At 44.3% G+C, this 15,647-nt stretch overlaps 1 protein-coding gene across 2 annotated transcripts in view; it reads left to right on the top strand.

The window, feature by feature from the left end:
• DNAJC21 (DnaJ heat shock protein family (Hsp40) member C21) overlaps positions 1-15,647 on the top strand; it is a 718,487-nt gene that overhangs the window by 232,972 nt on the left and 469,868 nt on the right. For both annotated transcript variants that reach the window (XM_044070174.1, XM_044070166.1), the window contains exon 6: positions 7,827-7,984. In XM_044070174.1, the coding sequence (XP_043926109.1) occupies positions 7,827-7,984 (158 nt within the window). The remainder of the gene's footprint in view (positions 1-7,826; positions 7,985-15,647) is intronic.

Raw genomic sequence — 15,647 nt, 5'->3', positions numbered from 1 at the left:
ATTCCTGGGTGCAAGCTTGAATACAACTGCCATGGCTTTCCTCTCGCCAGAAAAGCAAATTCATTTGGTATCTTACTTCAAACAAGTGGCCACAAAAACCCTGCTATCTGCAAGACAAATACTGCAAGCCTTGGGGTTCATGGCCCTCCTGCATTCTTCTAATTCCATATGCAAGACTGCATATGAGGAAACTACAGTGGTATCTAAAAAGTCTATGGAGTCAACATTATCACAGCCTGGAAACAATCATATCATACCTTGCCTACGCCTGGAATTCCTGTGGTGAGAAGAGGCCTGCCACCAAAACAAGGGACTACCATTCACACTACCCCCTGCCACCCAAACCCTAACTACAGATGCATCAGACTATGCATGAGGGGCTCACCTGGCAGGGAAGTGCATTCAGGGCAAATGGAACCCAAATCAAATGCACCTACATATCAATCAAAAAGAAATGTTAGCTGTACAGAGTGCTCTGACAGCCTTCAAGGACCACATCCTTCCAGAACAATTATTGGTAAAGACAGACAACACCACAGTTATGTAGTACATAAACAAGCAGGGGGGAACCCACTTGTACCCTCTGCAGACTAGCCATGGCTCTGTGGGACACAGCCTTGAGCTACCAAGTGCACCTACAAGCTCATTTCCAGCCAGGCAAGCTAAATTCACTGGTAGATGACCTACGCAGAAATCTCATGGACCCACACGAATGAAAACTGGAACCAAAAATATTCAACCTCTTGAGGAACAAGTAGGGGACTCCAGAGATAGACCTGTTTGCTCCCCCCCCCCCCCAGAACTACCAGTTGGACAAATTCTGCACAAGGAATCCCCACAGTCAAGCTTGGAAAGTGGATGCCCTGTCCTTTACCTGGGAAAGCCTCTCTGTTTATGCATTTCCCCCTCTGCCTCAAATCTCGAAGGTTCTGCTAAAGATCAAACAGGGCAAACCAACTACAATTCTTTTTGCACCAGACTGGCCTCGCCAGCACTGGTGCCCCCTCTTGCGCAGCATGATACTGCTGGATCCATGACACCTACCTCAGACACCTTCCCTCCTGTCCCAGCAGGCGGGCCAGATTCTGCACCCTCAGCTTCAAACCCTGAGCCATGCAGCCTGGCTAATTGCTTGAGCTCTCCAGCAGCATCCCTCAGTAAGCAGGTGCTAGAGGTAATTCTGGAAGCAAGGACACCTAGTACTAGAAAATCCTATGCTGAAAAGTGGAAAATATACTCTTCCTGGAGCAAGACCCAGGGAATGGGCACTACGGTGCCCAGTTTACCTCATATTATTCAGTACTTAACAGAAATGTTCCACAAGGGCCTATCCTTCTCGTCAGTTAAAATTCATGCCTCTGCAATTTCAGCACATTATAATACTGAACCACCCCTCTTCTCTCACCCCCCATTAAAGCAATTCCTCAGAGGGGCTAAAAATTTAAGACCCCCCCCCCAGGCGAGCCCCTACTCCAGCCTGGGACCTTAACTTTGTATTGGAAAAGCTCACTCTCCCAGCATTTGAACCAGCTGCAACTGCAGAGTTGAAATTCCTTTCTTGGAAAATAGCCTTCCTTCTAGCCATCACTTCAGCAAGAGTGTCTGAATTACAGGCCCTCATGGCAGTGGAGCCCTTCATTATCTTCCATGCAGACAGGGTTTCCCTCAGGACCAATCCTTCCTTTATGCCCAAGGTGGTGTCTAGTGTGACCCTAAATCAGTCCATTCATTTGCCTACCTTTTTTCCTAATCCACAAAACAAAGGAGAACAAATTTTGCACTCTTTGGACGTGCACAGACAACTTTGATTTTATTTGGACAGGACTAAGCCTCTCAGAAAATCTGGACAGCTGCTAGTTGGCTTTGCTGCAGGGGCAGAGGGGGAGGCCATTTCAAAGCAAACCATTTCTAAATGGATAGCCCATTGCATTCATTTCTGCTATAAGCACCATGGAAAACCTACCCCACAGGGGATAAGATCACATTCCACCAGGGCTGCATCTACCTCTACAGCCTTTCTCAGCAGTGTCCCTACCAGGGACATCCTAGAAGCTGCTAACTGGAGCTCTGTTCATACCTTCAACAAGCATTACCACATTTCTATTTTTTCTAAATCCAGAGCTGGTTTTGCCACTGCAGTATTGCAGGGCTTAATAGCTGGTCCTAATGCTCTCTAACTTTCTCCTCCCTTCCTTAGCTTTTGTAATCTACCCAATTGTAATGAATGCAACAGTGAAACACAAAGAACATAGTACAGTTGTGTACACTTACCATAAATGTAGATGTTTGAGTGTATTCACTGTTGCAGTCCTAGTTACCCTCCCTCCAGCCCCCTGACTTCTCTTGGCTCTACCTTCTCCTAAGCCAGTCACCGGTTCGCCGGTACTGTTCATACCTTCACCAAGCATTACCACATGCCTATTTTTTTCTAAATCCAGAGCTGGTTTTGCCACTGCAGTATTGCAGGGCTTAATAGCTGGTCCTAATGCTCTCTAACTTTCTCCTCCCTTCCTTAGCTTTTGTAATCTACCCAATTGTAATGAATGCAACAGTGAAACACAAAGAACATAGTACAGTTGTGTACACTTACCATAAATGTAGATGTTTGAGTGTATTCACTGTTGCAGTCCTAGTTACCCTCCCTCCAGCCCCCTGACTTCTCTTGGCTCTACCTTCTCCTAAGCCAGTCACTGGTTCGCCGATACTCAGTGAGGCGCTTTCGCAGCCCCTGATACCCGCTACTTTCGAGTCGCAGGCCCCTACCGACACCCATGTGTAGTCCGGCATGCCGCGAGATACTCAAAGTATTGGACCCACGGATGTATCTCCCTTGGATGGGTCCGGAGCCACTTAGCAAGCACCGGCTTCTGAGGGTGTATTCAGGCCTCAACATTTTTATATCAAACCGACGACAGCTGCAAAACCAAAGACAAAAGCAACTTCTAAAACTAAAAAACCGACGCATGAGCCCACGTGCACAGGCCTCTATGCCTAAAAAAACGATGATCAAAATGGCTGAAGACCTTATTACTTTGATCAAAGGTTCCCATCCACCTCCAGATAAGAGGCCTAGGCAAGACACCGATATCAATCTTCAGACCAGGTTTCTATTTCTTCTGATTCCTCTCCTGATCAGGAATTATCTATTCCTCCCTATGAGGATTCTGATGCAGAGGAGTCTATACCATCTGCATCACCTCCAGAGGATTATTTATTTGGAGAAACCTTGCATACTTTGAGGGAGCATTTTCACTGGGAGAGTCAAGATTTCTCAGAATCAAAAAAGAGGCTCAGGGATTTCCTTCTCCCTCAGCACAGACCTTTAGCCATACCCCCTGTTTTAGACATTGTGGATGATGTGTTTTCGGAGTCAAGCTTGATCCCTGACTCCTTACCTCTGGCTCCCAGCAAGCCTGACAGATATTACAGGGTCCCTGACTCACACAAATTTTTATTTAGAAACCCTGCTGCTGATCCTGAAACTATTTCACAGGGTCCAAAGGGAGTTAAGGCCTCAACAGCAAAAAATCCTACCCCCTCTGACAGAGATTCAAAGGCACTGGATAGATGGGGAAAAAAGGTTTATACATCTGCAACCTTGGCAATTAGGGCCTTAAACTGCCAGTTTCATATGCTCAATTATCAACGACATGTTATGGGATTGCTGAAACAGAAAATTATGTTGATTTCTGAATGTGCAGGTAATAAAGAATTGCAGGAATTATTGCATACAGCTGAACAGGTTGGAAAGCATACTTTGCAATGTGGTTTTGATTCTTTAGAGGCCTCCTGCAGGGCTGCAGTTACTGGATTTGTGATTACGAGGCATGCCTGGCTAAAGGAACAAAATTTGCCTGATCATGTTAAAGCAAAATTACTAGATGCACCTTTACAGCATGATTCTCTGTTTGGTATTAAGGCAGAAGAGGTTTTAAAGAAAATGGAAGACAAAGCTAAGTCTATGCAAACTGTAAAAGACTTCTTACAAGTGCAGCCACCAAGATTCGGTAGACACTGGCCTACAAAAAATTGGTCCTTTCCTGTGTCAGACAGCTCAAAGGAGCAAATCCAGACACCCTAAGGGTTCCAGATACCAGGCACAAGATTCATACAGGTCAAAGCAATGGGGCACTTCTACCTCCAAATCTGGAGGAGATAAAGTGCAAACCTACAGAAAACAGTCCCAATGACTTCCCTCTGCCTTCACCAAGCACTTATCCTTTGGCAGCACCCTTAGGGGGAAAATTAGCACTTTTTGCTCAGAATTGGCAGTTAATAACCCAGGACAAGTGGGTGCTAAACACAGTATCACAGGGATACAGATTCCATTTCCATACTCTGCCAATGACAAACGGTTGGCCAGATCTACCAAAAAATCAATGGGCAGAGGCACAGAAACAGCTTACGTCCCTCATGGGTATGGGGACCATTCAGCCAGTACCAGAACAGGAAAAAGGACAAGGTTTTTACTCAAGACTGTTCTTGGTACCCAGAAAGGACAAGGCCTGACGGCTGATACTGGATTTATCAATTTTGAACACATACCTGGACATTCCAAAATTCAAAATGCTGACTTTGCAGCAGCTTCTGCCCATGCTGGGCAAGAATGCTTAGCTAGTGACATTAGACCTAAAAGAGGCATACCTGCATGTCCCAATAAGGCAGTCATGCAGAAGATACCTCAGATTCAAGGCTGGCTTAATGCATTACCAATTCTCTGCACTGCCCTTTGGCTTATCTACTGCGCCCAGGGTCTTTACAAAGTGCCTGGCACCAATAATTGCATTTTGCAGATAAAGAAGTATTCATATATACCCATACTTGGACGACTGTCTCATTCAAGCAGAGAACAAGGACATTCTTCTTTAACAACTGGTGTTTGTGAAAAGGCTTCTAACATGCCTAGGGTCCACAATAAATGAAAAGAAATCACAACTGGTACCCTCTCAAAAGATAACATTCCTGGGTGCAAGCTTGAATACAACTGCCCAGATGGCTTACCTCATGCCAGACAAGCAAAGGTAACTGATTACTTACTTCAAACTGATGGCAACAAAAACCCAGTTATCTGCAAGACAAATTCTGCAGGCTTTGGGCTTCATGGCATCCTGCATCCTACTGATTCCATATGCAAGACTGCATATGAGGAAACTTCAGTGGTACCTAAAAAGTTTATGGAGTCAACATTGTCACAGTCTGAAACAATGATTCCTCTCATTCCCTGCCTACAACAGGAGTTTCTGTGGTGGGCAAAGGCATGTCACCAAAACATGGGATGGGCCTTCACTCTACCACCTGCCAGCCAAACCTTAACAACAGATGCATCAGATTATGCCTGGGGGCCCCACATGGCGGGAAGATGCATTCAGGGCATATGGACCCCAAAACAAATGCATCTACATATCAACCAGAAAGAGATGCTAGCTGTTCAAAATGCCCTGACAGCCTTCAAGGACTTAGTTCATCCAGGACAACTTCTGATAAATACGGACAACACCATGGTCATGTGGTATATAAACAAGCAGGGGGGCACGTACTCATACCCCCTTTGCAGATTAGCCATGGCACTGTGGGACACAGCTTTGACTTACCAAATACATCTTCAAGCTCAATTCCTGCCAGGAAAGCAAAATACTCTGGCAGATGATTTAATCAGAAACCTTATGGACCTTCACGAGTGGAAACTAGATCCACAAGTCTTCAGCATGATAACAAAGAAATGGGGGAGCCCAGACATAGATCTATTTGCCTCAACTCAAAATTATCAATTGAAAAGATTCTGCACAAGGACTTATCACAGACAAGCATGGAAAGTGGACGCCCTATCCTTCAGTTGGAAAAATCTATCAGTTTACGCCTTTCCTCCACTGTTGCTTATTCCTAAAAGTCAGACAAGAGAAACCAAAGATGATACTAATTGTGATGGACTGGCCCCGCCAGTACTGGTACCCAATCCTAAGGAAATTGTCTCAATACCCAGCTGGGACCTTACCTCAAATACCTCAACTACTGTCCCAGCAAAACAATCAGATCCTGCACAGTCAACTCCAGACACTGAACCTGGCAGCATGGCTGATCATGTAGTTATACAAACAACACCTCTCAGTAAAGCTGTGATGGATGTCATTTTGGAAGCCAGAAGGCCTAGTACTAGAAAATCTTATGCTGATAAATGGAAGAGATTCTGTGCTTGGAATCAAGCACAAGGAACTGATACAGCAGAACCAAATGTTCCTCAGGTATTATAATACTTGACTGAGATGCTTGACAAAGGCCTATCTTTCTCATCAATTAAAATCCATGCCTCTGCCATTTCGGCTCATTACACTACAGAACCACCAATCTTTTCTCATCCTTTACTAAAGCAGTATCTTAGAGGAGCCAAAAATCTAAGGCCTCCTAGAAGATCACCAATACCTGCATGGGACCTAAATTACGTGTTGGAAAAGCTCACCCTACCTCTCTTTGAACCAGCTGCTACTGCTGATATAAAATTCTTATCATGGAAAACAGCTCTGCTACTAGCAATTACTTCAGCAAGAAGAGTCTCAGAGCTGCAGGCCCTCATGGCTGTGGAGCCTTTTATCATATTTTACCCAGACAGGGTGTCTCTGAGGACAAATCCAGCATTTATGCCTAAGGTGGTTTCCAGTGTGGCTCTTAACCAAACTATTCATCTGCCAACCTTTTATCCAAATCTGCAGAACAAGGGGGAGAGAATTCTGCATTCCTTGGACGTGCACAGACAGCTAAGATTCTACTTGAGCAGGACTAAAGCTCTAAGAAAAACAGAGCAATTACTAGTGACATATGCTGCAGGATCAGAAGGAAAGACTATTTCAAAGTGGATAAGCCATTGCATCTGCTTCTGCTACTTACACCATGGCAAACCTGTGCCTAAGGGCATTAGGTCTCACTCCACCAGGGCTGCAGCTACTTCAGCAGCCTTTCTCAGAGGAGTACCAACCAAAGACATTCTAGAGGCTGCTACTTGGAGTTCTGTTCACACCTTTACAAAGCATTGCCATTTGCCTCTCTACGTCCAGGGCAGGCTTTGCCACTGCAGTTCTGCAGGGCCTTATAGCTGCACCTAATGCTGTTTAGCTCCAAACTCCCAACCATAGCTTTGGGATTCTACCCAAATGTAATGACTGCAACAGTGAAACACGAAGAACATAGTACAGTTGTGTACACTTACCATAAATGTAGATGTTCGAGTGTATTCACTGTTGCAGTCCAGGTTACCCACCTGCCATCCACCCTTTCATTCTGGTCTTTATCTTTCCTTCTCTATCTTCTGCAACCTATGTGGTGTATTTGCTTGTAGACAAAGGTAAGGTTTATATTGATGCATGTGTATAGATATATTTGCTACCTTTTTGGGGGCACCTGACATCTGGGGCAAGAAAAACTAAAGAAAATGGCGTCAACTGCTTGTTTTATACCCCTGATGACCTGATGTCATGGAAGAGGAGACAACAACTGATGCAGGACCCAAGACTTTGGAATTCAGGCTGACTGAGGGCAACCTGCCTCCAGATTACCCAAATGTAATGACTGCAACAGTGAATACACTCGAACATCTACATTTGCAACAGTGAATACACTCCAACATCTACATTTATGGTAAGTGTACACAACTGTACTTTTCATATGGTCAAGTTTGGTCTGGATAATAGTGTTAGGATGCATTCCCCTGACTTGGCTTTTACACTGATGTTTGTAGTTTTGATGTATATTTGACCACTTGGTTAACATGTTTTATGTGTACTATGCAAGATGCATACTGTAAAGCTATGGATATTGATTATTGGTTTTAATGAAAGGCTTGCTGAGGAGTATAAGGAACAAAGCTGGATGTCCATGTCTGACCTGGAGAAAGAACTACAGCAAATGGAAGCTCAGTATGGGAAAGAATTTGGCGATACATCTGCAAGTGAGGAAGAAGACCTAGATGACCAAGAACAGGACCAGGAACAGAATGGTGAGTTCACTGGTAGAGATAAAGTCTTCATCGTTTCTTAGTACAGTTAGTTTTGAGATTTTTGACAACTGAGATGTTGGAATGCTATTAGCTCCAGTCATTTATTTGTTTGGGTCCTTGAAACTAGTGTGTATGCATTCTACCTTAGCAACAGAGTTGTGTGTGTGTTGTAGTATAGCAGAATTAAAAAAAAAAAAAAAAAAAAAAAAAACTACCTGGTTTCTTTTCAGCTGTTGCCTTGGTGCATGTAAAAGTTCCTAGGTACATCGTCTCGCCACCTCTAACAAAGTGATTGTATAGCTACTTCACAAAAGATGGTTTGTAAAAGGGTGAAGAATCTAGGCATTTGCAAAAGAAACCATATTTGCTGTATGATGTGATCATCCGTGACCACATCAAGAGCCTACCTGGCCTATAGTAGTGGCTCTCTAAGCTGCTATAAACTCAGAGAATTTGTCCTCCTGCATGTGGTCCTACTCTATAGTCAGGACTATGACAACTTGCCTGGTTTGGGCATCCTGTTTGGAGACTCTGCTAATTCACCTAGGAAAGGGAACACAGCTTTGTGTTTGAAATCTTTCTCAATTTTTGAGAGATGGCTTTTACCTAGAGAACTAGGGTGGCCTAGAAAAATAGAATGGGGTCAGAGTGGCATTATACTGCAAACTGTGGTCATCACCTGGATTTTCTTCGTGTTTCACTGTTGCAGTCATTACACTTGGGTTATCCTGCTGGCAGGCTACCCTCAGTCGTCCTGAATTCCAATGTCTAGGCCCGGCGTCGGTTGCTGTCGCCTCTTCCCTGACGTCAGAGCGCCAGGGGTATAAACGATGCAGCCAACGCCATTTTCTTCAGTCTTTCTTGCCGCGAGGTGCCCGAAGCATAAGCAGTTCGCAAGTGCCGTTCGGCCGACTCCAGAGATTTTCGTGTTCGAATTTCAGATCCGAAGTCTTCATCAAAAGCTAAGTACCCCGTTGGGGAAACTTTTTTCTTGCTCCAGACCAATGTCAGAAAAAGTCAATAATTGTATTTCTTGTGGGAAGCAAATACCTCATAAGGACTTTCATTCTTACTGTATTCCTTGCAGATTTAACAAACGCACTATTAAGCATCAGTAAGATTTTGTATTACACTATTTTGGCAGAAGATTTAATTATATGATTTCGTCGGATAACCATCACTACCGGAATTCACAAGAAACGCAAAGAAAAGGACAAGCATCCGAGGTCCAAAACCGACGACGAGGCTTCTTCTAAGCCAGTCGCCGGTTCGCTGTTTCTCAGGGAGATGCCTTCGCAGCCCCTGCCGCCCGCTACTTTAGACCTGCAGGCCGCTACCGACTCCCACGTGGAGTCGACTAGGCCGCTGGAAGCTCAAGGTATTGGACCTTCGGAGACTATTCCCTCAGATGGGTCCGGAGCCGCTGAGCAGGCATTGGCTTCTGAGGGTGTTTTCAGTCCTACTCAATTATACATTAAAACGACTTCAGCTTCAAAGGCAAAGACTAAAACACCTTTAAAGACAAAGAAACAAGTACAACAGCCTCATGGACAGGCCTCCATGCCCAAAAAACAGATGCTCAAAATGGCCGAAGACCTAATTACTTTGATCAGGGGTTCCCATCCCCCACCTGATAAAAGGCCTAGGCAAGAGAAAGAGTATGAATCTTCAGATCAGGTTTCCATTTCATCTGATTCCTCTTCTGATCAGGAATACTCTCTTCCTCCCTATGAGGATTCTGATGCTGAAGAATCTATCCCTTCAGCCTCTCCTCCTGAGGATTACTCTTTTGGGGAAACCTTCCATACCATGAGGGAGCATTTTCACTGGGAGAGCCAAGATTTTTCAGAATCTAACAAAAGGCTCAGAGACTTCCTTTTGCTACCACAACACTGGCCCCTAGCTATTCCACCTGTGTTAGACATTGTATATGATGTATTTTCAGAGTCCACACCGGACAGGTACTACAGGGTTCCTGACTCTCATAAATTCCTTTTCAAAAACCCTGCTGCTGACTCAGAAACAATCTCTCAGGGTCCCAAAGGGGTCAAGACTTCCGCTGCAAAAACCCCTACCCCCTCAGACAGGGATTCTAGGGCATTGGACAGATGGGGAAAAAAAATTTACACTTCTGCTACCTTGGCTATAAGAGCTTTAAATTGACAGTTTCATATGCTCAAATATCAGCAATATATGATGTCACTGCTTAAACAGAAAATGTTGATAAATTCTGAATGTGCAGAAAACAAAGAAATGCAGGATTTATTGCATGCAGCTGAACAAGTTGGAAAACGTACTTTGCAATGTGGTTTTGAAGGCCTCCTGTAGGGCTACTGTTACATTACGGGTTCTGTCATCAGGAGGCATGCTTGGTTAAAGGAACAAAATCTGCCTAATCATGTCAAAGCAAAATTATTACATGCTCCATTCCAGCATGATACCTTGTTTGGTGTTAAAGAAAATGGAGGACAAAGATAAATCTATGCAAACGGTTAAGGATTTCTTACAGGTATAGCCACCTAGATTTAGCAGACACTGGCCTACAAAGAATTGGTCCTTTCCAGTGTCAGACAGACCACAAAGGGGCAGATACAGGTGCCCAAGAGGCAGATCCCAGCCCCAAGGTTCGTGCAGGTCTAAACAATGTGGTGCTTCTACCTCCAAAAGTGGAGAAGACAAATCACAGCCATACAGGAAACTGTCCCAATGACTTCCCCCTGTCTGCACCAAGCACTTATCTTCTGGCAGCACCTTTAGGGGGAAAACTAGCACTTTTTTTCTCAAAATTGGCACATAATAACCCAGGAAGATGGATCCTAGACATAGTGTCACAAAGCTACAAGTTTCACTTCCATACCCTGCCAAGGACAAACGGTTGGCCAGACCTGCCAAAACATCAATGGGTAGAGGCACAAAAGCAAGTCTCATCCCTCATGGACATGAGGGCCATTCAACAAGTACCAGAGCAAGAGCAGGGACAAGGATTTTATTCAAGACTTTACTTGGTCCCAAGAAAGGACAAGACCTGGAGACTAATATTGGACCTATCTATTCTAAACACATTTCTGGATACACCAAAATTCAAAATGTTGACTCTACAGCAACTTCTGCCCATGCTGGGCAAGAAGGCTTGGCTTGTGAGTTTAGACCTAAAAGAGGCATACCTGCATGTCCCAATCAGACCAACGTGCAGAAGATACCTCAGATTCAAAGCTGGCTCAATGCACTACCAATTCTCTGCACTGCCCTTTGGCTTAGCTATTACACCCAGGGTCTTCACAAAGTACCTGGCACTAGTAATTGCATTCTGCAGACAAAGAGGAATACAAATATATCCTTACTTGGATGACTGCCTCATTCAAGCAGAGAACAAGGACATTCTACTACAGCATCTGGCGTTTGTAAAGAGATTTCTAGCAGGCCTATGGTACATAGTCAACGAAAAGAAATCAAAACTAGTACCCTCTCAAGAGATAATATTCCTGGGTGCAAGCTTAAATACAACTGCCCAGATGGCTTATCTCACGCCAGACAAACAAAGACGACTGACTATTTCAAACTGTTGGCAACAAAGGCCCAGTTCATCTGCAAGAAAAATTCTGCAGGCTTTGGGCTTCATGGCATCCTGCATTCTACTAATTCCATATGCGAGACTGCATATGAGGAAACTTCAATGGTACCTAAAAAGTGTTTGGATTCAACATTGCCACAGCCTGGAAATGATAATTACCCTCATTCCATGCCTGCAACAGGAGTTTCAATGGTGGGCGAAGGCTTGTGACCAGAACAAGGGGCAGCCATTCACTTTACCCCCAGCCAGGCAAACATTAACAACGGATGCATCAGATTATGCCTGGGGGGCCCACATGGCAGGAAGGTGTATTCAAGACACATGGTCCGCAAACCAAACACACCTACATATCAATCAAAAAGAGATGCTAGCTGTTCAGAATGCCCTGACAGCCATCAAGGACCTACTTCATCCGGGACAACTACTGATAGACAGACAACACCACGGTCATGTGGTATATAAACAAGCAGGGAGGCACTCATTCCTACCCCCTTTGCAGAATAGCCATGACTTTGTGGGACACAGCATTGACTTACCAAGTATATCTGCAGGCACAATTCCTGCAAGGAAAGATAAATGCTCTGGCAGACAAACTAAGCAGAAACCTCATGGATCCCCACGAGTGGCAGCTGGATCCACAAGTCTTCAGCATGATAACAAGGAAATGGGGATGCCCAGAGATAGATCTATTTGCCTCTCCTCACAACTGCCAACTAAAAAGATTCTACACAAGGACTTATCACAGACAAGCATGGAAAGTGGATGCCCTAGCTTTCAGCTGGAAAAACTTAGCAGTATATGCCTTTCCTCCACTGCCTCTCCTCCCCAAGGTACTCCTAAAGGTCAGACAAGAGAAGCCAAAAATGATACTGATTGCCCCAGACTGGCCTCACCAGTACTGGTATCCAATTCTGAGGAACTTGCCTCAATGCCCAGCTTGGACCTTGCCTCAAATACCTCATCTACTATCCCAACAAAATAATCCGATCCTGCACAGCCAGCTAAAGACCTTAAATCTGGCAGCATGGTGGATAATGTAGTCATACAAAACACGCCTCTCACTAAAGCTGTGATGGATGTCATTTTGGAGGCCAGAAGGCCTAGTACCAGAAAATCTTGCGCTGGAAAATGGTAGAGATTCTGTGCTTGGAACCAGGCACAAGGGATTGACACAGCTGTACCAAATATTCCTCAGATTTTGCAATACTTAACAGAGATGCTGGACAAAGGCCTATCCTTTTCATCAATTAAAATTCATGCCTCTGCCATTTCAGCTCATTACAATACAGAGCCATCAATCTTTTCTCATCCTTTGTTAAGGCAGTACCTCAGAGGAGCCAAAAACCTAAGGCCTCTAAGGAGATCACCAATACCTGCATGGGACCTCAATTATGTCTTGGAAAAACTCACCCTGCCTCCTTTTGAGTCAGCCGCTACAGCTGATATAAAGTTTTTATCTTGGAAAACAGCTCTGCTCCTAGCAATAAATTCTGCAAGACGAGTCTCAGAGCTACAGGCACTCATGGCTGTGGAACCTTTTATCATTTTTTATCCAGACAGGGTTTCTTTGAGGACAAACCCGACATTTATGCCTAAGGTAATGTCCAGTGTGGCCCTTAACCAAGCTATACATCTGCCTACTTACTATCCAAACCCACAGAATAAAGGGGAGAGGATTCTGCATTCTTTGGACCTACACAGACAACTACGCTTCTACTTGAACAGAACCAAAGCTTTCAGAAAGACGGAGCAACTACTAGTGGCATATGCTGCAGGATCACAAGGAAAGGCTATCTCAAAGCAGACTATTTCTAAGTGGATAGGCCACTGCATTCGTTTCTGCTATTCACAACATGGCAAGCCAGTGCCTAAGGGCATTAGGCCACATTCAACCAGAGCAGCTGCCACTTCAGCAGCCTTCCTCAGGGGAGTACCAACCAAAGACATTTTAGAGGCTGCTACCTGGAGTTCAGTGCACACCTTTACAAAGCACCATCATCTACCACTCTACTCTAAATCCAGGGCAGGCTTTGCCACTGCAGTTCTGCAGGGCCTCATAGCCACTCCCAATGCTATATTAGCTCCAGCCTCCCAACCATAGCTTTGGGATTCAACCCAAGTGTAATGACTGCAACAGTGAAACATGAAGAACATAGTACAGTTGTGTACACTTACCATAAATGCAGATGTTCAAGTGTATTCTCTGTTGCAGTCCAGGTTACCCACCCACCATCCCCCATTTCTTTGCTGGAACTTATCTGCACTTCTCTAATCTATACAACCTATGTGGTGTATCTGCTTGTAGATGAAGATATAGTATATTCTGGTGCATGCATGTTTTATTGGCATATTTTTAGCCTACCCTTTTGGGGGCACCTGACATCTGGGGCAAGAAAAACTGAAGAAAATGGCGTTGGCTGCATCTTTTTATACCCCTGGCGCTCTGACGTCAGGGAAGAGGCGACAGCAACTGACGCCGGACCTAGACTTTGGAATTAAGGCTGACTGAGGGTAGCCTGCCAGCAGGATAACCCAAGTGTAATGACTGCAGCAGTGAATATACTCTAACATCTACATTTATGGTAAGTGTACACAACTGTACTTTTCTTATTCTTTTATTATTTATTAAATATATTTAAACCTTTCATTGTGGCTGATCTGTATAGAGATATTTAAGTTTTGAGAGTACTTGCATGTTTATTTGGTGACACTGTGTGCACCACTCCTAGCAGAGTTGCTCTTAGTCAAACCACCATTTGTATTAGTATTAATATTGTACAGTAAGATTGGACACCTTTTGTTACGGGCCCTAAAGTGGCTGATAAGGAGTGACTGGTTGCAGTGGTAACTACCTAATAGTCTGGCCAGAAGGGGGCATAGCTAGTAAACCTGTGCCAGCCTTTCCCAGGTAGGTGCGTGTGTGTGTGTGTGTGCGCATGTGCGTGTGTATGTGTGTGTGTGTGTGTGTGTGTGTGTGTGTGTGTGTGTGTGTGTGTAAATCAAACCTTAAGAGTGTGTGTGTCAGCTACTTTGGCAGGGACACAAAGCACTGGTTCGATAGAGAGGATACTGGAGGTCTTGGCTTTGTCACTCAGCTGAGATCTCAACTCTTTAGCTGCACCAATGGGGAGTCTTATTGGGGATCTGGAGGAAGAGGGAGAAACCAACCCCGAACTGACTGTGGTCTCTGTGTGCTCTTAAGGGAAATTGCAGATGATGCAGAGAGCTGCATCTAGAAGTACTGTGTGTGTATCTGTTATCCTCCCATTGAACGTCCCCCCACGGGTGCCAGTGGTGAGGTTGAAGGCTCCTTGATTAATGGCTGGCAGTGGTGGGTAGTCACAGAAGCAAATAAGAGAGAGAGTCAGTATGATCTCTGTGGAAGACTTGAAGAGGAAACAAAACATTAATGTGTCAAAGCAAACAAAAGTAGAATGTCTTTATGATAATTTAACAAGATATGGAAAAAATGAGGCAAGAAAAATAGGACACAACCAGAACTGATAAATATCTTGATAGAGGCAGGAGAAGGAAAGGGAGCAACCAGAGGGCTAATAAGTAGGCTGTACAGGATGTTATTGAAAGTTGAATGATACAAGCAAAGCAAACAGAAGGAAAATGGGTAAAGGAATTAGGAAAGGAACTAGCAAAACAAAAATGGACAGAAATTTGTAATTTACTTTGTATGCTACCACGCTTCAGAAATTTAGAATATTTGGATGGAAGTGTTTACACAAATTTTTATACACCAGCGAAACTTCACAATATATTCCACAAGATGTCTGATAGGTGCTGGAGTTGCAAGAAAAACAGTAGAGAAAACTGGATACATGTATTCTTTTCCTGTGCAAAATTTGAGGAATACTAAAAAGGGGTGGAGTGCTTGATAATGAAAATGTTGAGAGTGTCTGGAATTTGAAAGTAGAAAACGTGTTTGAGTTGGACATATGGGACTAAGGTGAATAAGCCCAGACAAGCACTGGTGCATTCAAGTGGAATGATTTTGGTAACAAAAAAGGTAGAACTAAGAAATGGAAAAGTGTAGGTCCCCCTTAATAGGCTTACCTCCTTTTCCAATGCCCAGAGTTGGAC

Source organism: Protopterus annectens, chromosome 1.part0 (assembly GCF_019279795.1).
Source record: "Protopterus annectens isolate FY-2018-M chromosome 1.part0, PAN1.0, whole genome shotgun sequence".
Lineage (NCBI taxonomy): Eukaryota > Metazoa > Chordata > Ceratodontiformes > Protopteridae > Protopterus > Protopterus annectens.
Note: the sequence above shows the minus strand (reverse complement) of the source record. Positions and strands in the feature narration are given on the sequence as shown.